Source organism: Cyprinodon variegatus, unplaced genomic scaffold, assembly GCF_000732505.1.
Source record: "Cyprinodon variegatus isolate N-32 unplaced genomic scaffold, C_variegatus-1.0 Scaffold38, whole genome shotgun sequence".
Classification (NCBI taxonomy): Eukaryota; Metazoa; Chordata; class Actinopteri; order Cyprinodontiformes; family Cyprinodontidae; genus Cyprinodon; species Cyprinodon variegatus.
Genome location: NW_015150491.1, coordinates 69779 through 92693, shown reverse-complemented (window position 1 = coordinate 92693; position 22915 = coordinate 69779). Strand labels below are relative to the sequence as shown.

General features: G+C 35.9%; 2 protein-coding genes across 3 annotated transcripts in view; both read right to left on the bottom strand.

Annotated features, from left to right (window-relative positions):
* LOC107081599 (matrilin-3-like) overlaps nucleotides 1–4373 on the bottom strand; it is a 6368-nt gene extending 1995 nt beyond the window's left edge. The window contains exons 1-2 of one of the 2 annotated variants that reach the window (XM_015369760.1): nucleotides 4080–4373; nucleotides 2010–2489 (exon numbers count right to left, since the gene is read on the bottom strand). In XM_015369760.1, the coding sequence (XP_015225246.1) occupies nucleotides 2010–2489; nucleotides 4080–4248 (649 nt within the window). In that variant the 5' untranslated portion in view covers nucleotides 4249–4373. Of the gene's footprint in view, nucleotides 1–542; nucleotides 1119–2009; nucleotides 2490–4079 lie in introns of both variants that reach the window. The other variant, XM_015369755.1, reaches the window with a different exon arrangement.
* A 1058-nt stretch (nucleotides 4374–5431) lies between these two features.
* Nucleotides 5432–14089, bottom strand: laptm4a (lysosomal protein transmembrane 4 alpha). Its single transcript, XM_015369839.1, has 7 exons — nucleotides 13862–14089; nucleotides 12656–12776; nucleotides 10845–10921; nucleotides 8529–8651; nucleotides 7398–7493; nucleotides 7178–7276; nucleotides 5432–5852 (listed from the first exon to the last, which is right to left on the bottom strand). The coding sequence occupies exons 1-7, from the start codon at nucleotides 13988–13990 to the stop codon at nucleotides 5778–5780; spliced, it is 720 nt and encodes a 239-aa protein (XP_015225325.1). The 5' UTR covers nucleotides 13991–14089; the 3' UTR covers nucleotides 5432–5777.
* Between the last annotated feature and the right edge of the window lie 8826 nt (nucleotides 14090–22915).

The following is a 22915-nucleotide window of genomic DNA, read 5'->3' as shown; positions in this document are numbered from 1 at the left end:
CCGTAATACAAAGTGAAACCAGTAGAACTTTTTATTGCCTACCTGCAATGGGTGACAATGGTTGAATAAACTTTTGGCTCTCAAAATGGTATCGGTGCCCTATTTGTTGGTACTCGCCTTATCGGTATCGGTAAGTAGTGCAACACTACTTTCCACGCTATAAGGCTTTACGTTACAGCACAGTTAAATACAAAATATAAAAATGTATAGAATAAGAACACTTTGGCTGCAAAAATAGATTCTGAATTTTCCTTGGATTATTTTAAAGGTCAAGCCAAAAGTTTAGGACTGAACAGCCTCCAAACTTTACATGTATTTAATGCCTAAACAAACATGTTTAAGTGCCGACACCTGCAGTCCATGTGGGGTTTGGCAGCATCTACAGCTTCATGTTTCCCTCATGATTTCAAAGGTCATTAAATGCCTGTGTAAATTATTTACATTCTGCAGCAACCACCCCTGTAGACTGTAGGTGCCCTGATGGAGGATCTAGAGCTGTGGTTAATGGTGGGAAAGGTCCCGAGGGCCCTTCTTTGTCCTACCGCACAGGGTTTCCCTGAACTTGGAGGTGAGCTTCTCAATAACGCCATAGGTTTCCACGTAGAAGACGTGTTCCTCCAGAGGGAGACTGGCCATCAGTTGTAGGGAGCGCATGTCTGCACGGTCCACGCCCACAGCGTAGATCTCTATTTCCGTGGCACGGGCCTCAGCAGACACTCCTTCCACCTGATCCTGAGGTCTCCCATCAGTTACGATGATGGCAACTTTGGCGATGTTCCTGGAGCGAGACCGGGCTCCAGACTGCTCAGTGAAGGCTTCTTTCATTGCTGTCTTGATGGCCAGGCCAGTCATCGTACCGGTCGCCAAGGGCTCAATTCGGGCGATGGCTTTCTTCAGGTCAAGTTTGTTGAAATGGTCTTTGAGCAGAAACTCTATCTTGACTGTGCTGGCATAGTTCACCACGGCCACCCTTGTTGCATCTGAGCCTACATCTAGGGTGTCCACCATGTTAGCCAGGAAGATTCTGACCTTCTCAAACTCTGCAGGACGAACGCTGCGAGAGCTGTCAATGATGAAGACCAGGTCCAGGGGGCGGCTCCTGCACGGGGAGTCTGTCTCTGGTGATCAACCAAATCATGGCAAAAATAAGTCCATTTGATAATCGAAGAAAAAAGTGGGTTTTAGTAATGAAGAGCATCGCCCACAACTGAAAACAATGAGATGCCCAGCATGTTCCCAGATGAACTAGACGAAAGGATGGTGCATCTCGTTGTTGGTTGTTCAAAAATGATCATGTATGCTTAATAACATACAGTGCATCATTTCAGAGTTACAACAATTCATATCACTTTGATTTAAGTAAGATATGCTTGACATTGCAACATTAGACATGGGTATTAGGATTCCTGCCTGACCTTCACGTACATTCTGCAGTAAAATCTGTTGTTCAGTCAGATAAGTGGTAATCATTTGTGTGGACTGGCAGTAAATCTTTTAAGTCATGGTGGACTCTTATTTGCTGAATTGTTTTCATTCAGCCTAAATGGAGGGTCTTCTAGCCTGAAGAATGTTTTTAAGATCAAGGCAGAATATTTTATTGGATTTAAACCCAGATTTTGACAAGGCTTCTCTAATGCTGTCTTGAGGTGATTTTGGGAGGTAGCCCAGTTCTGGAAGGTCACATAATGTGAGATTGTTTTAGATAGATTTATTTTTTCCATTAATACATGAAATATTAATTGTGAAAACTGCATTTTGGATTTTTTTTATTATTATTATTTTATGAAACATTGAAGCATATAAGAAGTAAAATCAAAATAAAATTATATTTTTTACATTCCCGTTGCTTTTTAAGAGAGATAATTGATTACTGACTCAGTGTGTGATCATACCATTAAGGGGAAGGGGCACGTTCTATGAATGACCAAAGGGGAAAAGTACATCTGACCTTGAAAATATGGAGGAGATTCAGTCGGGTTGGAAAGCAATCCTGCCCGGTAATATTCTACCTGTCTCCACAGGACTGATGGTGGTGATGAGCCCGCTTTGGGTACTGACCAGTTGCGTCCAGGGAGCAGGGGTCTCCACCGGCGACGCAGTGGGCATGATGAATGTCACTGGAGCCACTCCTGTTGCAGGGAAGGTGGGCTGTTTTGTAGATTCTGGTAGATTTGGGCGGACTACAACAGGTGCCGCTGTCACCAGGTTTGTAGGGCATGAAGTTTTCAGTCTGTACGGCCATGGGCCTTTGATTCTGTGCTGGGGATGCGGCTGAGCAACTGGTGGAGATAAACCTTTGTATATGTGATGTGAATGTGGTGGAGCTGGCACATTGAACCTGTGTCCATAAGGCAGCATGGGGACCAGGGGTCTGTGGTAAGTCACTGGTGGAGATAGAGGAACAGGTCGATACACTACCGGTGGAGGGATCCTCGGTGCCTGGTAGTGGTAGTGATACCTTCCTCTATACGTGTAATCACTTCTGTGATCTACAGGCCCACCAGAAATGAGAAGTGATACAGAACATTAGTAGGTTGGAAAAAAGACAAAAATTAAAGTTTTGTAAGTTAATATTTTAGTAAACACTGGTTAAATGAACAGCAATCAGTTTTTTTGTTGTTGTTTTTTTGAAAGAAATACAGACACATGATTAGTGGAAGCAAATATGAAAAACTCTGGAAGGCTCTGGAGGTGTTCCAAACAAGCAGTGATCTTATAATAAATTGCTTGTAAAACCTCCTGTCAGAAATGTAATCAACATGCACAAAAGATTTAATAACATTTTAAAAAACATCAGTTTAAACATTTAATTGATGTTGTAATATTCATCCACAGTAGCCTTACACAGTGTTTTATAAAAAAATATCCCCTTTTTACAAGATGGATCCAAAGGTCTAATTATATTTCATTAACACTTTATATGTCAGAAAAAAGAAGGACTTAGTAGTGATGATAAAGGGGTAAAATATATATACATTTTTTTTTTTTTACATGGCATGCAGTTGCATCCAGCTCTGGCGCGTCTGTATAGGGCTCCACTCTTAACTGAAGATGAGCCTCAGCCAGTTTCTTCAGTTATTTTATATTTAGCACCATCCATCCTCCCGTGAATTTCAACTAGCCTCACTGTCCTGGTAAAGAATTTCCATCCCTGCAGCATTTTGTTGCCTATAGCATATTTTACTGTATACATTGTTTTGCTACATAAGACATTTTTGTGTGTTGGCCAAAAGTTAATCTAAACTCATCAGATATCCATGACAGAAGGACTTCTTATGGCTTTTTCTCCACCCATTAATGTCAGACAAGGAAATTATTAGTTCTTTCAACAGCTTGTCCCACCTGAGCTGTTGATCTCTGCAGCTTCTCTCAAACTAGTTACTTTCTGTGAATAATGCTTTCCTTGTCTAACCCATTTTTTGTCGTCTTCTAGTTGTGCCATATTTTGTTTTTGGATGAAGCACCAAAGAGTGCTCCCTGAGATGGTAAAATGTTGGTATCGTTTCATTTTTCTATTTATGGAATAATGTTTTGTAATTCTGGTTTGTTTAGACACTGAAAAATGTTAAATATAATCCACATTATGTATGTATATATATATAAATCAAATTAGAAATGGTACAAAATACTTCTAAATCTTTACATTATATTTTCATTCAAAGCATTGTGTATTGAATACAAATTAAAGTAACACATTGCTTCTCAAAAGTAAAACAAAACACAAATCTCCAATTGGCCAATAGTGAAATGGTGCCTAAATTCACCAGTGAAACTAAATAATTTTAAAAAATGGCTTGGCTAATATTTTCTTTATGTATTTCATAAACACTGAAGTCAACAAATTATATAGTTTTACACTATTTAAATGACTTCTTACAACAAAAAATTATTTGCTTATAAGTGAGTATTGCTTGTTTTACACAAGCTAAAGCTGGGTTGAAATTAAAAAGGAAATGAACAGCAGAAGCCCGTTTTCCTTTGTTACAGGTGTCATAAAGTAAATTATAGTTTTATAACAAATGTAACTACAATCTAAAAGCAGAGCTTTTGAAGAAGAAAAGATTCTTAAACAAACTTACTTGCTGGATTCAGAGTCCTGAACATTGGTTGACCATTTTGTCTGGTCTGAGCGTAACTTTGTGCAGTTATCAGCTGAGGATCTCCTGCTCTGAGGTGGTATGTGGCATGTGCAACTTCAGAAAACAGCAGTAAAACAAAATATAGAAGGCTCCACATGAAAGGGTTCATCTTTAGATTATTTAGCAGAGTAACGTCTGGGTGTACCCTCACAGGAATGGTTATCAGGATACTCCTGCTCTGTTCTGGAGGGGGGACTGCACACCTCCAAATATGAGATCTCAGGAGACACGTGTCAGGCTGTCCAACCAATACAAAGGTAGGAAAGAACTAGCAGGGTTGGGTGAACGTATACTTGCAGAGGAGGGTCTAGAAAGGCAGTTTTTGGGGGGGGCGTTTGTAAGTATGTGGCTGATACATTTGCTTATTCTTCTGTTTTTCAATCTTATATATATATATTAATTTATTTTTTATTTTTAACTAGTATTATATTGTTTTTGAAAAACTCTTAGAAAATGATAAAGGCAATTCTGCATTAACAAAATTATTTTATCTATAATAATTACTCCTGGCAGCGAATTTCTAAAAGCCATTTTATTTTATATTTTTCCAAAAAATATTGTTTTAGTCTAAATAATTAACCTTAAAACTCACATGTAAAAGAACTGCAAATAATTCAAAGAGAAAGTTGCTCTCCCCGAACTACAGAGAGTTCTTTATATGGTCAGCCAACACAAAGTAGAGCCCATTTATCTGTTAGAGTGGACAGCAAGACTAGGTGAAGAGTTTGTAGAAATAGAAAAGTCCACAACAAGAAAGATTAAAAACTCAGGACTAAAGGTTACAGGAGGGAAACAAAATCAAAAGATCTTTTCATTGTTCTGACACATTTATTTAAGTCAACTGCTTTTTCACAGGGATAAAATCATTACTAACAAAGTAATGGGAAGATGGCGTTGATAAGCATGCAATAACTAATGATCACAAGGCTAGCTGTTCATCTTCACGTGTCAGGCGATGAAAGAGGCAGAGAAATGATCCAATACTGCTCTCCTTCATTTCCAGCTGGAAAACAAAAACTCAGCAGCTTTGCTCAAACACCACAGCAGCAAAGCGGTGAGGACACTGTGAACCGTACCACTGCAAAGCTAAATAAATACAGACAAAAAAGTGCGAAAGACTCAAATCAAAGCAAAGGCGGAATACTTTAGGTCTTAACAAACAGCAGAAAACTGCAACACAACTAAACAATAAGAACTATAATAAGCAGATTGTCATAGTTCAACAATTCTTCAGTACTTATATATTGATCTATTAATAAAATGGTGCTGGATTTATGAGCAAATTTCAAGCATTTTTTTTCACATATCCCTTTTACTAAGACTTAAAAAAGGATTTGAGGGACTAGGGTAGCAAGGCTAGAGGGGTTCCTTCAAATGTTCTTCCACATTCATCCATCCATTATCACGCGTTATAACTCTCCCACCATTTTTCCATCACATCTCCAGGATGCTCTATAAACACTCTAAAGAAATACAGCGGAGAGATTGAAGAAAATATCTTTAAAGACCTCACACAGACACAGAAGGTTCAGAGGGGAATAAGGGCTTCATGGTGTTCAGAATGGGTTAGACGGGGCATGTAGGAATGCATATGATGGCTGGGGGCGCATGTGTGTGTCCTGGTGACACGGCTGGTGCTTAGGCTGGCATGTAAGGGGGAGGAGGGTCCTTCTCTGGCATCTTCATCGCCATCTCATAGGTGGGCAGGATGTACTATAGAAGAAAAGGAAAGATGGTAGTTGCATTTATTAAGTTTTACATTTAAAATATTTACTATCAAAGAATACTGGCTTGAGAAACTTTATGGAATGCCAATTTAAATAAAATATATCAACTTTTTTTAATCCATTAACAAAATTAGTGCTAAAACAATTGGATTAATCATGATTAAACGATTATTGAAAAAAAAATAGTCAACTAATTTAGTAATCGATTAATCGTTTAATTGAGTATAGACTGTAAAATGTGCCTTTATCTGACAGAACTAAGCACTTAGAGCTGTACCTACATAAAATAAAAAAGAAATTATAAATTTTATTTAATTTCGCAAGAAATCCTCTTTAAGGAACTTTTGGCTAACCGATTATTAAGTGAAAAAAATGATCTAGAGATTAAAGAATTTGCAGAAAAACCATTAGTTACAGCCCTGATATATATATCTGTAAAAGAAGAAAACCTTTTTTCTAATAGCTAGGTACATGCAAAATGCTGAAGATGACTTTTTAAATCTAATGATAAAACAGAGTTGATCGTATTCAGGGACATGGACTAAACACTAACTGATAACTTTCAAACCATTGCAGTTGTTTTTATTTCCTTCAAGCCTAAAAAAAAAAAACTATCATTCAAGAAAAAAAAAAAAACTATCCATAACCCTAACCTGTATTAGTTCTAATAAATTGTTAAAACATGATTTTAAATATGTCTCAGTTAATTAAAAAGATTGGAATTCTGATTAAATAATAATAAACCACCTTTTCTGTTATGGGTCAGTTGTTTTGTGCATTAAACCCATCCCTCAGAGGGCAGTGAACAGCATGCAGTTTATTTTTGATTTTGTGTGGAATGGGACCCTGCCTTTGTAAATGTCAACTGTCCAAAACTTTATTTAGAATTAATTCAGAATTTTAAAATGTTTTAATTTAATTGAAATTTAATTGCCCCTATTTTGAGCTTTAAACTCTAAATACTTGAGCATCATTTAGTTTAAAAAACAAACAACCTTTTTCCTAAATATTGATGAACCATATACTATATATTACATAAACAATACATTTGTCATAGTGCAAAAAACATAAGCATTAATTTATTTGAATTATCACTGATGTTAAATAATCATGAAATGACCTAACAAACATTTTTAGATCAGACAACAACCTTCATCATGGTAACTCAGACTGTTCTTAATAGGACAGACCTCCTCTATGTGGATAGTGGGCCACCTGCTGGCTTAATAAATATTACACCAATGAAAATGCCAGGTTATCAGCATGAAAACCACTTCCTGCTCATTCATTCTGATTTGAACTCATACATACCTGAGGAGGGGTCTCAAAAGCAGGGTACACAGCAATCTCGGGCATGTTTCTGTTGTTGATGTACTTGTAGCAGTTCCACACGCAGTTGATCAAATAAGCCTGGAAGCAATGCATACAGAGGAATACTTATAGGCACTGGGTTGCTTACATGCCAACTGGTCTTATCATTCACAGAAGAGCACAGGGTCTTTTATTTGTATTTTTTAACTGTTAGAATCACCTTGAGAATGATCAGGAAGGCAAAGAACACCAGCACAAAGAGGAGGAGGCAGCTTGAGTTCAGGGACAGCAGATAATCCTTATAAGGGAAATCCGGCTGAGTAGAAAGAACAAACAGTGTTTTGTAGTCAGTGAAGTCTTGCAATATAAATTCAGTTCACACAATTATCCAAGTTACACTCACACACTCAACGGCAACACCAACCAGCATTACTCGGACTTGTGTAGTCAAAGGCAGCTGCTACTAATTTCTAGATAAAGAAATTTGATATATTTTTACATCCATAAATGTTCATTTTAACAGCGTCCTCCTTTAGGAATGCTGTTTGTGTGTAAGAGTGCTAGGACTTTGAATAATTATTTTAATGAACCCAAGGCCTGACAACATAAACAGCTTTCTACTAAAGATGCCAGCAGTGCCAGCCTTTGTAATTACTGTCTATTGAATGTTAATAGTTTGTTGCATTTACTGCCACCCATTTAGAGGCCAACAATAACTGTGCAATTATTGCCCAGTAAACCATCACTCTCAATGTATCGCAAAAATATTCAGAAAACTGAAATTTATTTGATGAAGTTTATCCCAAAGGCTTAAAAGTGTGGCAGAACATTTGTTTTCAACCTCATGTACATTGGCAACCCTAAATAAAATCCAGTGAAATTATTTCCCTAAACTCTCCGTATTTAATGTAGTAAAAGTATAGAGTTTGTAAATTTTTTTAACTACTTGAACTGATCTATCTTCCTTCTAAAATACAGGACTGGCGTTACCATGCTATGAGATTGCTTTTCTTTAATAATGACTGGTCAAAGTTGATAAGTTACATGGATAAACTAGTCAAGGACTTAACTGGGACAGTTTCATAGTGCAACAGGACATCAACAACACGAAGGAATTCAAGGGGTATGAAAACCAATTGTTGCTGAGCATAAAATAAGCATACATTTACAGACAAAAGGGATTATCTAAAGAATAAAAATCGTGTTTTTTATTCATGAAACTACAAGAGAAAGACTGTCATTGCTTGACAACAATGAGGAGTTCCTGCTTAGGACTAAGTGAAATATCCACTGTTGCTAACATAAGGAGGACTGAGAGAGTCAACATTCAGAGGACAATGTTGGGACTGACCAGCTGCTCCAGGTAGTCCCGGATCCTAGGCAGGTAAGTGAGAGAACTGATGGCCACCAGGCAGCTCAGAGCAAAGTCAAACAGCTGGTAGCAGAAAAATGGGATGAGCCATCCATCACGGTGCTAAGAAAGGTGGACAGAGTTAAAAGAAAATAAGATACAGCAGAAATCTGGACAGATAACTATAGGAATTAGAAGAACCACAGAGCTCATTTTCATCCAACTTCTAAACACATTGTATAATCTGATTCTTACAATGAACAAATACATGTAGATGTATATTCTATTCAATTCCCAAACCTTTTTTTTTTTCTTTATCATTTGTAATATTTTAAAAGGTGAATGCATGTTAGGTTTATATGATGTTGGAAGAGATACCATTAAAACAAGCTTGGTGGTTCTTCCTTTATGGACTAAGCAAGTCTGGTTTTAATCCAAACTTAAACTAATAACACTTGGGCTGGGAATGAAGCCCCCCCCCCAATCACTCAAACTAACATTACAGTGGTTTACAAAAATATTCATATCACTTGACCTTCTCCACAGTTTTTCAACTGACAACAAAAAGCAAGTATATTTTTTTGGAATCTTATGTTACAGACCAACACAAAGTCCAGTTTGCAGTTCGCCAGAAGCCATGTTGGAGACACAGCAAGCATGAATCTAATCTTACTGAACTTGAGCTGTTTAAACAAAGAATGCTAAAAAGATTAGAATAGAAATTTTCTTTATTGTTCCACAATGGGGAAATTCTGGTGTTACAGCAGCTAAAGATTATAGAAAAATAACTAATGTACAGCTATGGACATTTCTACAGAAATGGACATTTGAAAATAGCAGCAACATCAGAGATGTGCAAAATGACAGCAGCATGTTATTTAACTGACTAAGATTTAAAAAAAAAACTGTGCAAAATCAGCATGAATGTAACAATTTATTAAGGTTGTTGGGAACAGTGGTGGTTATAAAGTCTTACAGCTGCTGGGAGGAAGGATCTGTGATGACGCTCCCTGGTGCATTTAGGATGCAGCAGTCTGTCACTGAAGGAGCTCTGCAGTTCTGCAACAGCTTCATGCATGGGGTGGGAGACATTATCCAACAGGGATGTTAATTTAGTTAGCCTTCCTGATCAGCTTATCCAGCCGCTTTCTCTCAGCTACAGATAACCTACTGCAACAGACAGCTCCATAGAAGATGGCTGAGGCCACCTCAGAGTCAGAGAAGGTCTTTAGAAGCGCCCCCTGTACTCCAAAAGACCTCAATCTTCTCAGCAGGAAGAGTCTGCTCTGACCTTTCTTATTCAGAGCCCCCGTGTTGCGAGTCCAGTCCAGTTTTATTATAGTTTAGCTTTTTTGTTTGTTATTTAGGTGAACACCTAGGTACTTAGAGTCCACTATCTCAATGTCCCTTCCCTGGATGTTCACCAGTGTCAGTGGGGAGGACCTGCTTCTGTGGAAGCCCAACACTAGCTCCTTGTTTTTCCCTGCATTAATCAGAAGGTGGTTCTGCTGGCACCAGACCACAAAGTTCTGGCTCCACTGCCCGTACTCTGAGTCGTCCCCACCTGTGACTGGCTAACTATGGCAGAATCAATTCAGAAAAAAAATCAGTCACTAGACCTGCAAAGCAGATAGAGACATGCCCTAAAAGACTTGGACTATAATTAAAGCAAAAGGTGGCTGCACAATCCTATTTTCCTATTTGAGATAAAAATAGTGTATAACCTTCCTCACAATGTGATACCACTTTGTCAGCTTTCACATAAAATCCATTTAAACCTATTGCTTGTGGTTGTTCAGTGACAAAATGTAGAAAAGTTCAAGGGTGTGAATACTTTTTCAAGCCACTGTATAGTCCTCATATCTTTAAATCTGGATATGGATGCCACTCTAAACTAAAAGGGTTTCTAATGCACTTTATTGGAAAGTTGTCAGAGCACAGCTGAAGTGTGACCTTTAGACAGACAGGCCTCATGATCGCAGCGAGCCGTCATGAGTCATACTTTAACTGTGCAGTCACAGCTAGCAGTTTAATGAAGGTTCATGTGACAAAGCTATCAAACCTGTCGCTCTTGTTGCCATCAAGCTGGCCTGTGAGGTAAACATAACACGCAGTGAAAACACAAGCATGCTGTGGTACAAGCCATCATAACAACCCATTCTAACTCCAGTTTAAAAAGCTATATTGCATCTTATTTCTCAGACATGATGCTACTTTTTAAACACTCTAAAGCTACACATTTTCCATTAGTGTATTTTAAGATTACATTGTCTCCTGATAACCCCTAATAAAGTTTAAAATCTACCCCCAGCTTACAGTGATGGCTCCATACACCATCATGGCACTGATGGTGAGCATCAGCAGGGAGATGGCAAATCCCACACAGGCATTTTCTGCAAAAGAGAAAGAGATACAGTCGGTAAGTCCTGGTAACCCTATAGCTCTAATGCATAGTAGAGGTCACAAGTCGATGCAAAATGCATATTTGCCTTTGCTCTAAAGAGGCAGCTGGGATTTGCATACGCTGATAAGGCCATCTCTCAGTTTTAAATGGGAGGCTCCGGGGAGCATTATGTCGATTGCGTTCATCAGATTAAGTGAATATGAAGGAAACGACCTGAGATAATTAAATGGTCTACCTTTCATATCCTCTTCTCTCTCATCACTTATCCTTTCACTTTGTTAACTCTTGCACTGGGGCTGCTTGTGCCAGAGCTGCTGCAGCAATGCAGTCTGGATGAGCTCTTTGCTAATCTGTAGCTTGGGCAAAATAATCTGTACATCAGCCTGAGCCTGTCTGACACTGCTTATAGCTTAGGAAAATAAAAACAAAGTCTACTGGAGCTCATCATTTGAAGCTACTGTAAGAATAAACTCAGAATATATATAAGAAAAGAAAACTGTTACTGTGTTTAAATGTAAGAAATCCATTAAAAAAAAATGTTTACAGGGATTTCAGGCAAAGCTGGACAAAATTATCCTGTATTTCTGGAAAATCCAAAGGAAAAAAGTGAGACCCCATCGATGGAACAATGCAAGGCTTCACACTGCAATCCAATATTTTCTCTTTCTGCATATGGGTTCCTTTGAAAAAAAAAAATTTTTTGTCTTAATTATTTTGTTTTAACAAAGTTTAACTATTGGATTCCATGATAATCAGATTTCACATACCCATTGAAATTTGAAAAATGACTTAATGTTTTTAATGTCAGTTATCAGACATTTTTAGCCTGTTCAAGTAAATTCTCCAGATCCCGATATTTAACAAAATACAGAACTGTTACATAGAATTTGTTTGCTTGTACACACTACAAGGTGATCAAAAACCAAAAAGAGTTTGGAAAAGATATGGACTAATAAACAAAAGAGAGGCAACAATGTCAAACTCCCTTCTGAAATTTAAACTTTGAAAATAAAATATTAATTAGAAGCAATAAAGGAACCAATGTTTGCTATATAACACTAAGAACCTTTATGTTCCTGAATCAATAATGTAATCTGGAAAACCACTAGTTCTACAGATCTATGACCTTTGATTCAAAACAACATGGATTCAGAGCATCCTAACGAAAGATAACAGCATGTTTGATGTTCATGTACACACTTAAAAGGCAGGTTTCAACAACTGCATTTGGTTAAAATATATTTTGTTTATAAATCCAGTCTTTTGATAGTATTAATGATATTTTCTTTTTCAAAAACTACTTTAGAAAATACAGTTTTGGTTATTTTGGTTTATATTTTCTGTATAAAGAATCACCGGTGCTAATTTCCAGATTATATTCAAGTTCACTTCCAGCAGGTTAATCTGACAAACACTTAGGGCAATACCTTGACTGGTCACTTGCAGGACTCTGAATTTTCATACCTTAACTTGGGACTTGGCTCTACACTTCAGTGGAAAGAGTTGAGAAAAACTTGGCTGATCTGCTTAATGGCTCTATGCTTCAGCGAAGGTTTCATAAATAAAGTTTCAATTCTTTTTTCATTTAAAAATTCAAAGGAACTTACCCCATATTTAAACAGTATTGTTTTCACTATGGGTTTACAGATATTTCTACACAAAAAGACATAAAATATTTATAGTAAAAATTTTTGTAAGACAATTATTCTTTTTTTCATCTTACCAGACATCCGATCGGAAGCAAAGTAATGGTCGATGACCTCATACTGCAAATCGATGGTTGGTACGTTCTCTGGGTGCGTCACGGCCACCGTCAGCAGAATCCCCATCAACAGGTTAACCACCTGTATAAAGGTAAGCAGGGAATCACACCAGAGTTGCACTAAACCTAAATAGTGATAAAGTTGAGTTCCCTTTAAAAGTTGTATAAAGTCTAAGATGCGGACCAAGTATGGAGAGGAAAAAAAGTACTGATAAGTTAAATTTCCTCTCTAAAAAAATATATATATATATGTTATGTATATATATATATATATATATATGCAAACAAAACCTCCAGTCCAATAGTTAGCCAAGGCAGTTTTAAAAGTATTTTTGAAGGGACAAATGATAGTAGGGTTAAAAGATAAAGAAAGGAATGGACAGATGATGGGCAAATACTAGGCAGATAGGTGCAAGAATGCAACCGTTCAACACTAGGATCGGGAAGGAATCCTTCAAATAAATAAAGTTTTCCTTTATTCTACTTTATTATTAATGTACTTATTGACCCTGGAAATACTAAAGGCAAATTATATACCTTTCCAAAACTGTGGATGAACTAATAAATGTATGAAAACAAGCTAAAAGTTTCCTGTAGAGGACAATAACAAGAGGTGAACAGATAACATTATTTTAATGGCGAAAACTTTCCATTTTAGTTTTGTACATAAACATAAATAATGCGGAACTCAGAGATGTTGCACTGCACAGCTGTCTTTTTGTGTATGTGTGTGTGTGGCAGCGCATTCTTATCATCGGACAATCGTTATGCAGAAGTTAGCTAAATTTTGAGTTAATAGATTCCAATGTCAAAGTTTTGACACTTGAAGTTTTATAAAAAGTCTGAAAAGGACATAATTTGTCAATTTCCTCTCCAAAACTTGCATGCGCTGACGGAGCCAAGAGACACACCAAATAAGTTAGCTAGCTATAGCTAACCTTAGCATCTTGTTAGCATCGCTTCGATATAAACCAGATTTATTAACGGTCGGCCGTGGAGCCTAGCATTCTTTTAAGAAAACAGGACGAAAGAAAAACAATCATAGCCCAACAATAACCAAATATAAACTGTAACGGTTATGTAACTCCTCAATTATGCAAACTTAACAAGCGAACGACGCAGGCTAACGCTGGCGTATTGACCGTTATCTAGAATCATCTTACGCACCATATACCATGTTCCCAGGATGATGGTCCCGGTTCGAACATGGCAACACCCGCAGCACCGGGTGGTGTACAGTCTATCACGGCTTGGCTTAAAATGATGCATGTCCTCTACGAGCGTAGGGAGAAACATCTGTAAAGCTGGCAGGAGACGTCGGAAAAAATTCTTCTCAGTATCAACACCCAGCGAGCGACCGTGTAAAAACGCCCACCTCTTCCCTCGACGACCTGCGCACACGGTGGATGAAAACAAACGCTCTGTCAAGAGTACTGGGCGGAGCCAACAGATTTGATTGGCATGTTTACTAACCAATGGCAACGAAGGATTTCCCAAACATGGAAAACACAAATCTAAAAATAATTTTTAAACTGAAGAAACAAAACAAGAAAACATTGGATTTAAAATAAAATCTAAAACAAATTAAGAAACGAAAACAGAACGGACTAAATCATTAAAAAAAGAAATAAAACATCACAAACAGCCCCAACCTTCACCTTTTCATTGTAGTTAATCAATAGTTTATTCGGATCCTAATAAAAGACTTTAGATGTTGTTAGTGGTTTTAATAGCTCTAATGTATGTTTTACATATTAATAAAATAGACTAATGATTTCCCATGCACTCATTTTTTTTCATTTGCAAGACAAACAAAAAATGCATTAAAAAGATAGTTTAATTGTAATTCATTAAAAAAACAAAATCAATATGTATGGCTGTAAGATAAAAAAGGAGAAACTGTGCATACATACCAGAGCACCAAATTAGTTTTTATTACAGTAAATAAAATGTTTTCACACTGTCATCATTAATGTGAATGCCATTTTGATTTGTGGATATTAGTTCTTCCTGATATTAGTTCTTTACTGCGCATAGCTTGGTAATACAACTAACCCTTTCAGCAATTAAAATAAATGAAATATATGCTGAATTTTTCCTTAATTCTGCCAATTTACACAATGTACAATCCACACATTTATTTGGGTTACTTAACCTTAGGAAATTGCAAATAATATTAGGAATAAGGATGATTAAAAAAAAATCTCTTATATAATGCTTGAGAAGGTTATGACAAGATAATTGACCTCTCTTCTAATCAAATGTGATAGAGTTTATTCACGTTAGCTGGTATCCAGGCATAGGCCTAGCTTTTAGATAAAACATAACATTGTAATAAGAGTCCCATTGGAGCCATTTCTAAAGTTAAATTTTTCAGTTCTTTTTTTCTAAAAAAAAAAACCCATTGTGTTTCATATACTAGTTTATTTATATGGGGATAGGTGTCAACAGATATTTGCAGACATTTGAGTTTACAAAACAAGCTACATTTATGGGGATTTTGATTACATAAAACATGCCTTTTAATACACAGCAATGCTCATCAGTTAAAACAAAATACAGTATCATTACATGTATTTTAAAAGACTGGCAATAATTTAAGAGCACATAGCTGAACTGTCTAAAAATATGCGCAAATTCTTTTTGTTTGTTTTTAAGACCAATCCTGGTTGATTTTGGGATCCTTGTCTCATTGTTTATCTGTCCAAATTTTAACAACTACCAACAAAAAATTAAATCTGCACCAAAATCTACATCATAAAACATTAACGAATTTTTAATTGTTCATTTGTAAAACTCTGATTTCATCTTGTGATGCTTTGCATGCACTTCAAAACTGGTCTTGGATTAATACAATAGGTTAGCATTAATCCTCTAGAATGGACTTAACTTCAGTCCTTTTTGACAAATACTTAGGAAATTCTTAATGGATTTTGTCAGAAAACAAACAAGCTGCTATGAGTTGTATTATTATTTGGTAAGAATGGTCAAAATATGACTAGCATGATGCCAGAAGCTTTGTGATTGCTTCAAAAAGAACAGATTTCTCAGCACATTGCAAAATGCTGTTTATCCAAATATTAGCATCAAGCTTGCAAGTATATGGTGTAAGTTGAAAACACAAATCACCAAAGATTTGATGTTGTGTAGTATATTCTTGTTTCTAAAAATGACTGAAATCAGGTTTGGTGTATATGGATCTCAATTTAAGACCCACGGTGGCTGCTTGATGCAATCTACAAATGCAGCTAATGCTGCATTACAACTTACCAGCTCATAGATCATCTGCTTGTTTAACCATTTCTTTTCCTAAACTGAGCTACCTGTGGAATTACCTTTTCAAACACAGAAAAGATGGATCAATGCTTCTGTGTTGCTTTTTTTGTGTGTGCCTCTGTCTTCTTGAACTCCCAGTTGACCTTGGCAGAGGGCCACTCACATTGAGCCTGGTTTTGCTGGAGGTTTCTTCCACTTCATGGAGAGTTTTTCCTCCCCAATGTCCCTGCATATATGCTCTGTGTGGGGGATTGCTGCAGTCAAGGTTATAATAATAAATCATAATGCAAGTGAATATCTACTGTTGCTACATGCTAATCCAAGAGAAGTGAACCCTGCAAAGCCAACGAGTCAATGCAATCTGCGGGGTTTCCTTAGATAGAAAACTTTTAACCAAGCTGGATGATTTGATTGGATTGTCTCTATTAAGCATCTACATATGACTTTGGTTGTGAATCAGCACCATATAAACAAACTGAATTGATTGTACATTGATGGAACATCCATAACATGGTCCTACTTCAGGTTATACTGCAGATATTGTCTCTTTATCTATTTGCTGGAAATACTGTATCCACAGGACGGATAGATGTATGATAGATAGAATTTCAAATTAGTATTTTGTCATAACTACTCTAAAATCCACATTCAACATTTACAAAAAAAATTTGTGGATTTTTTCTAATGCCATTCTAAGTGGCATGCCTTTAATTGCTATAAGCAACGCAAAAAAAAAACACGATTAACAGATACAATGGCTTGAAAACATAAATCGGTGTGTAGGTGATCTAAATGTGTGCTCCCTAATGAATAAAGTTAGTGAAACTAAATGACATTTTCAACGATAGAATTTATTAGCCAGCTATTCATACAAATGTCAAATTTTGTACTAAGAAACAGTTCTGCTTGCCTTTTTTGAGTCTTAGAGATACTTACTATGCATCTTTCCTAAATTCAGTTATTGGACCGAAACATTTCCAGAAGAATCCACTTTTGAATTCAAGGACCAGAAAAATACCTTCAACCTTTAAAGGTTCTAACTCAAGCTACCAATCACCATTGCATCTAAAATATAAATTAACATGGCATGACTTGCTCCATATTTGTTTAGGTGCACACTCAAATACAGTGGGAGGAAAAAAAGTCATCATGGGTCTTATTATGGAAGAACTCTTGAATTTTTTCAAATATCAAGTATTTAAAAAAAATATATCTTGACACACATTTTAATTAAATCTCACACACAAGAGAAGAAGCAACTGAGAAAAAAATAAAAACAAAACCAAACAAACAGTTGTGTTGAATGTTTTATTGATTTCTTCTGGATTATTAGGTAAAATAAAAAAATTATGGAGAATATTTTGTCACTGCCTTTGCGTGACTGAATCTGCCGAGAGACAAATCTTTACCTGAAATACATCAACAGCCACCAGTTCTGACCAACTTCAATACATTGTTGTGTAAATGATAGAAAGCCAACAAAAAAAGAAAACCACACAAATCCAAGATGTGGAATAATAACATTAACATTCTGGTATAATTACACAAATATATGTGGATCATACTATGTTAAAAACCAAAGAAGGTGCTGAAAAGATGTATAAGCTGCCGCAGGAAAAAAAAAAAAGAAAATTCCCAGATTTGTTCCTACTTTCACAATAAATGAAAAACAAACAACAGTAACTGCTACTGACCAGTAAGGCAATTAGTGCATCTTGTGTCAAATTATTAAGGTCTATATTTAACAGAATTCATTATGGTAAATTAGGTCAAAGACTTTAACAAATAACTTCCAGCTTAGTTTCTGATTATTATTCTTCTAGATTACCGGAAAAAAATATTTAAATCATTGTCAGCCACCACAGACAACAGAGTAAAACATATTCCTTAAATACACAGGCAAAATGAGGTTCTTCAATAAAACGTTTAGTTTTATTACATATATAACAATAGATAATGCCCCCAGAAGTATTCACACCCTTATATGTTTATTCATTTGATTATATTAGTCTGATTCTAAAAACAAGTTGTTTTATTTAAAAAAAAAACAAAAAAAAAACAAACAAAAGGCCAATGGTATTGAGAGCCTTTGACAGGACAATCTAGACTACTATTGTTATTCCTGGAATGTTTTTGCAACTTGATTAGAGTGGATCATTGCAAAATGTAATTATTTGGAAAAGAATTACCTAAAATGTCTGACAGATCAAAAAAAAAAAATATATATATATATATATATATATATCAGAGCAAAAACCCAACCAACAATTTCAAAGGACAGATCAGTAGACCTCTGCGATTCCTTTGCAGCACAAACATCTTAGTCCTTTAATGGAATTTAGGCTCTATTTTTAAGGAATTAATTATTACTAACATTTGAAAGCACCAGGGCCCTGCTTAGATCTGGTTTCCCAACCCAACTGGGTAACCGAGGATGAAGGATCTTAATCTAAGAGGAGAACAACCCAATGGTAACTAAATCAGAGATCAGGCTTTTTCTTGTCAAACAGGTTAACTATTGCCAAGAATGCATGTTAAGATAAGACTGGCAGCATGAAGGTTTGAATACAGACATGGACTCTTCCAACATGGAGTTTAAATCTTTCACCATTAGGTGTGAGTGTGCGTGACTGTCTGCCCTCTGTGTCTCTGTGATGCTCAGTTCTGGATTTCTGAACTTCTCAAGGCTCAGGGGTGGTGGATACTAAACATTATTTCATAGTGCCACCTGGCAAAGTGCTAAAACAAGGAGTGTGATTACTTTAGGGAAGCACCTTACACGTGGATTAAGTGCATGAAACAAACAACCCTTTATTCCTGTGACAAAATTCATTCACAGCAATGTGAATGGTTTTATATGTGTTTGACACATATAAAACCATTGTGGATGTGGCATTTAGATAAAGACTACTGCCTTGAAGGGTTTGCCATTGCCTTCATCTGAACCCTTCTGTCTAAGAATACATTCTTCTTTGTGTTTCTTCATCCATTTGTAGATTAGGAACGCCGATAGTAAGACTCCGAATACTGCTCCTGTTATTCCCCCTGCTATGGCAGCTGTGGATGAAAAATGTAAACAGCTCAACTCCATTTAGATTAGCATTTTATAGCTAGATCACCTGCATAATGCCTGTATCCCACAGTACCTTCAACAATCTTGTTGTTTCCCAGTGCACCTTTGTTGTTTGTTATAACAATAAAATTGGGTGCAGTGTCTTTGTCATGCCTGTATGAGCTGCCCAGGTTCAGAGTTGACGAGCTCTAAAGCAAAACAGAAAGCATCCCCCATATTATATGCATGATAAATCATATACCAGGTTAACAGCAGGATATTTTAAAGATGAGTCATACTTTGGCTGAATTTGTGTTTCCATCTGCAGAGTTTGACATAATAACTGGGTCAGGTTTGTTGTTAGTCCCTTCTTTGGAGTTTTTTCATTTTCAAAGAAAGAAAAATAAAAAAGGGACAAAAATATACTTTGAGTATATTTAGAAAAAAAGAAGGTGTCCTTTAAAGCAGTTCTTAAAAGAAATGTGTAGATATACCCTGATCTGGATCATCCCCTGAACCAGAGCCATCCAGGTCATATCCTGATGCCTCCAAGTCCTCTGGAAGTTCAAAAGGCTAATTCATAGAGAAAAAGGAAATAATTTTAGCATATAGATGGCAGTCACTAAAACACACAAGGCTCTAAGGAAGATAACAAAGCAATAAGGAAATAAATATATGGGCCAAACACAAAGTTCCCCTGACAATCCGATAAGGAGGGAGTCATCAACAGTAAAGACTTATGAGCAGATAACAACACATAATTGCGTCACTCAACCCATTATCTTATTTCTTGCTTTTGTGAATTAATTTACAAAAAAAAAAAAAATCAGTAAATAGAAATCTAATGTCTAAACCTTATTCCTTATAGGCCCATAAATATCTGATAAATGCAGAAATAACGATGGTAAAACAGTCAGAACAGCAAAATATTTATAAGTAAAACATTATAGGACTTCATAGTCTGTGTCATAATATCCACACCCAGTAAACAGGTCTACAAAAAACCTAGAGGAGCTACACTAAGTGCTTATAATAACAATGCAATACAAAACTGTTAACACCAATTCTAATTTGCTAAAACTTAAAAATAGCTTATTGGAAATCTAAGAAAAATTAAAACAAAAAAAAAAGCCCAAGCAGTAAAGGGACCATAATACAGAAGCCCTGAAAGGAAAGGGAGAAAAAATCTAGAAAAGAAAAGTTTGAAGTTTGTTTGTTTTCTGCCCAGAAAGGCAAGTTGAAAAAAATAAATAAAAATAAAAAATGAAAACTTCAAAATTTTCTTTTCTAGATTTTTTTTTTGTGTCCCTTGCCTCTGGGGGCAGGAAAAAAAAATGTATAATTTTCTTTTCCAGATTTTTTTCTCTCTTGCCTTTCAGGGCCTCTGTAACCACAGATACATTTTTTTCTGATTCTCTTTTCAAAAAAAAAAAAAATAAAAAATTCGAAACCAATATCCTGAAAAGTGATTTATATATAATTTAATGTTAATATAATTACAACAGTTCTCTGAAGGAAATCTTTGAAAACAAACTGCCTTATGAAGGCAGAGGAACACTGAAGAACAAATTGTTTAAACCATCTTAAAATGACAAGAGTGGGGCAAGAAGGGAAGAAACACTGAGATCCATGTTAGCTTTGAAAGGGCTGCAGAGAGCAACAGCTCAGGGGGAAGAATTTTTTTAAAAGACATCAATTACTAATACTGGTCTTTTTTCAAGAAAGGACAGATGGGAACTATAGTTAAATGAAAAGACCCAAAAACGCATAATTGCATAATAATTTACCCTAAAACCATTATTGCAAATTCATGATATCACAACAAAAAAGCTGTTTGAATGCAATACTTTTTGGGGTGTTTGAAGAGTCATGCATAAACCATGCATGCCTATTATTGATCTTGAATAGCCCTCCAATTTCCTTGATTCCCACAACTAATGTTAAATAAAAAAAAAGGAACTTGGAGGAAGAGAGAAGACCATTTTAAGTAAGGCACTGCAAGCAGTGTTTTACTCTGCTGATGAAGCACTTTGTATTTCAAGAGGCAGTAAAAACAGCTCAGACGGATCTAATTTATCCTTTAAAACAAGTAAACCATATGAAAACCTTAATGCATTGAATCCAAAGTTTCTTTACGACTTTGAAGAGTTAATATTTCGATCTGAATTTTCTAAAAACATAAATATCAATATATCGTACAGCTCATATTTCACTTTGCAGCAATCCTGCAACCAGTAAACAAAGATCACTAAATGATTAACAGTTTTGTGAGATTTCTGAATAAAATATATTTGAGTCAGAACATCTGATGGAATCTTTAAAAGGTGCACACCTTAGATTAAATCATTTCTTTACCAGGAAACCCCCCTCATTATGTCACATGGGGCCACACACTTTCCAGCCCCACAATAAACCTACAACAATCAGCGTTTGTAAATACAGCAGAGTTTTCTTCCATGCATTTTAGTTTTTGCTGCATAAAATGATATGAAACAGTCTATGGTGGTCTGTAAAAAGGTCTATGAATTTAAAAAGATAATATTTTCTATCATTTATTTAAAAAAAAATTTTAGCTAAAACCCGGGCTGGGTTGTCATTTATATACTTTTAATATAAAATTTCATATATATATATATTTTTTAAGCAGCTCAAGTTGTGGTGAGACGTGAAAAATCGGAGCGTGTTCAGTGTAGTTAGGAAGTTTAAAACCCCAAAATGTTTTTTTTTTTTTCTTAAACAGGCTCCGTGACATTTTGGCTCGAAGTTCATGGTCAACAACAGGAAGTGAGAAAGGTAAGAATGAGACGGAGGTAACCATCAGGTTTCCTCTCTTTAATGAGCTTTAGAGTCAGGAGGTGACTTACCGACACTCTTAATGGAAGGATTAATCCCAGAAACACGGAGACTGCCAGGGATAAGCGCATCTTTCTGGACTCCTTTCCGCGCCTCCCTCCTCCTTCCTTGGAAGAGTTTTGATTCTAGAAATAAACAGCAACCTGGCTACAGCCTCAGCTGGTTTAGCTACTGAAAACCCCACCCACTGTGGAAATGATCACACGCTCCACCTGATGGGAGGTGACTTCTGCTCACTGAAGACACCCTGCAAGACTTTGCACATGAAATATTTACTGTAGGGCTAAAACTATTTTGCAAAACCAATGATCTATTGATTATTTTTGGACAGCAAAAGGTTCCTTAAAGAAGACTTTTTATTAAATTAAAGCAGGTGAAACTGGATAGATTATATATATAGATGGAAAAAAATTTTTTATTTTAAATCTAGAATTTTACATATTTTTTGCACTATTTTCATATATTTACTGCTCAAGGTGGATTTCTCTGTCAGATTTTAGAGTCTCCATACTCAAGTTAACGATCAATCAATTACTAAATTAGTTGACGATTATTTAAATAATTGATTAATACTGATTAATCCGAATAATTGTTTCAGCACTAATTTAATGTACTTTTCTGAAGAAAAAAACCCCAAAAGAAATAAGCCTTCATTCTTAATAAAATTATTACATAATGGATGAATCACACATTTAGAAATCTATTCCAATTAATGCTAAAAACCTGCATCTTTAAAACATGCTGATTCATAATTTTCAGCCATAGTTATTTGAGCTATTGCAAAATATCCAAAAAGTGTCCTCAGTTATTACCTAAAATAAAACCGCTATACAGTTCTTATATTCTATGCAAATATATTGTTTACCCCCAGTTACACTGATACAATTGTTCTTCCCCAAGTGGTGTCCAAAAATAAATTTTAAAAATAAAAAAAACTGACATATTTGAAATGGGAAAAAAAATGGAAATGAAATGGAAGTTTCCCCTAATTTTATCCAAACTAGGAGCAAAGTTGTTAAAAAAAAATTTAAACTACAGGA

What these genes read in the sequence shown, in the direction of transcription:
- laptm4a (XM_015369839.1), bottom strand. Translation starts at nt 13,990, where the DNA reads ATGTTTCTCCCTACGCTCGTAGAGGACATGCATCATTTTAAGCCAAGC. An exon ending in TGGTGTATGGAGCCATCACT is followed by an intron (nt 8,652 to 10,844) that starts GTAAGCTGGGGG and finishes CACCTTTCTTAG; the next exon opens with CACCGTGATGGATGGCTCAT. An exon ending in CTTTTGAGACCCCTCCTCAG is followed by an intron (nt 5,853 to 7,177) that starts GTATGTATGAGT and finishes TTTCTTCTATAG; the next exon opens with TACATCCTGCCCACCTATGA.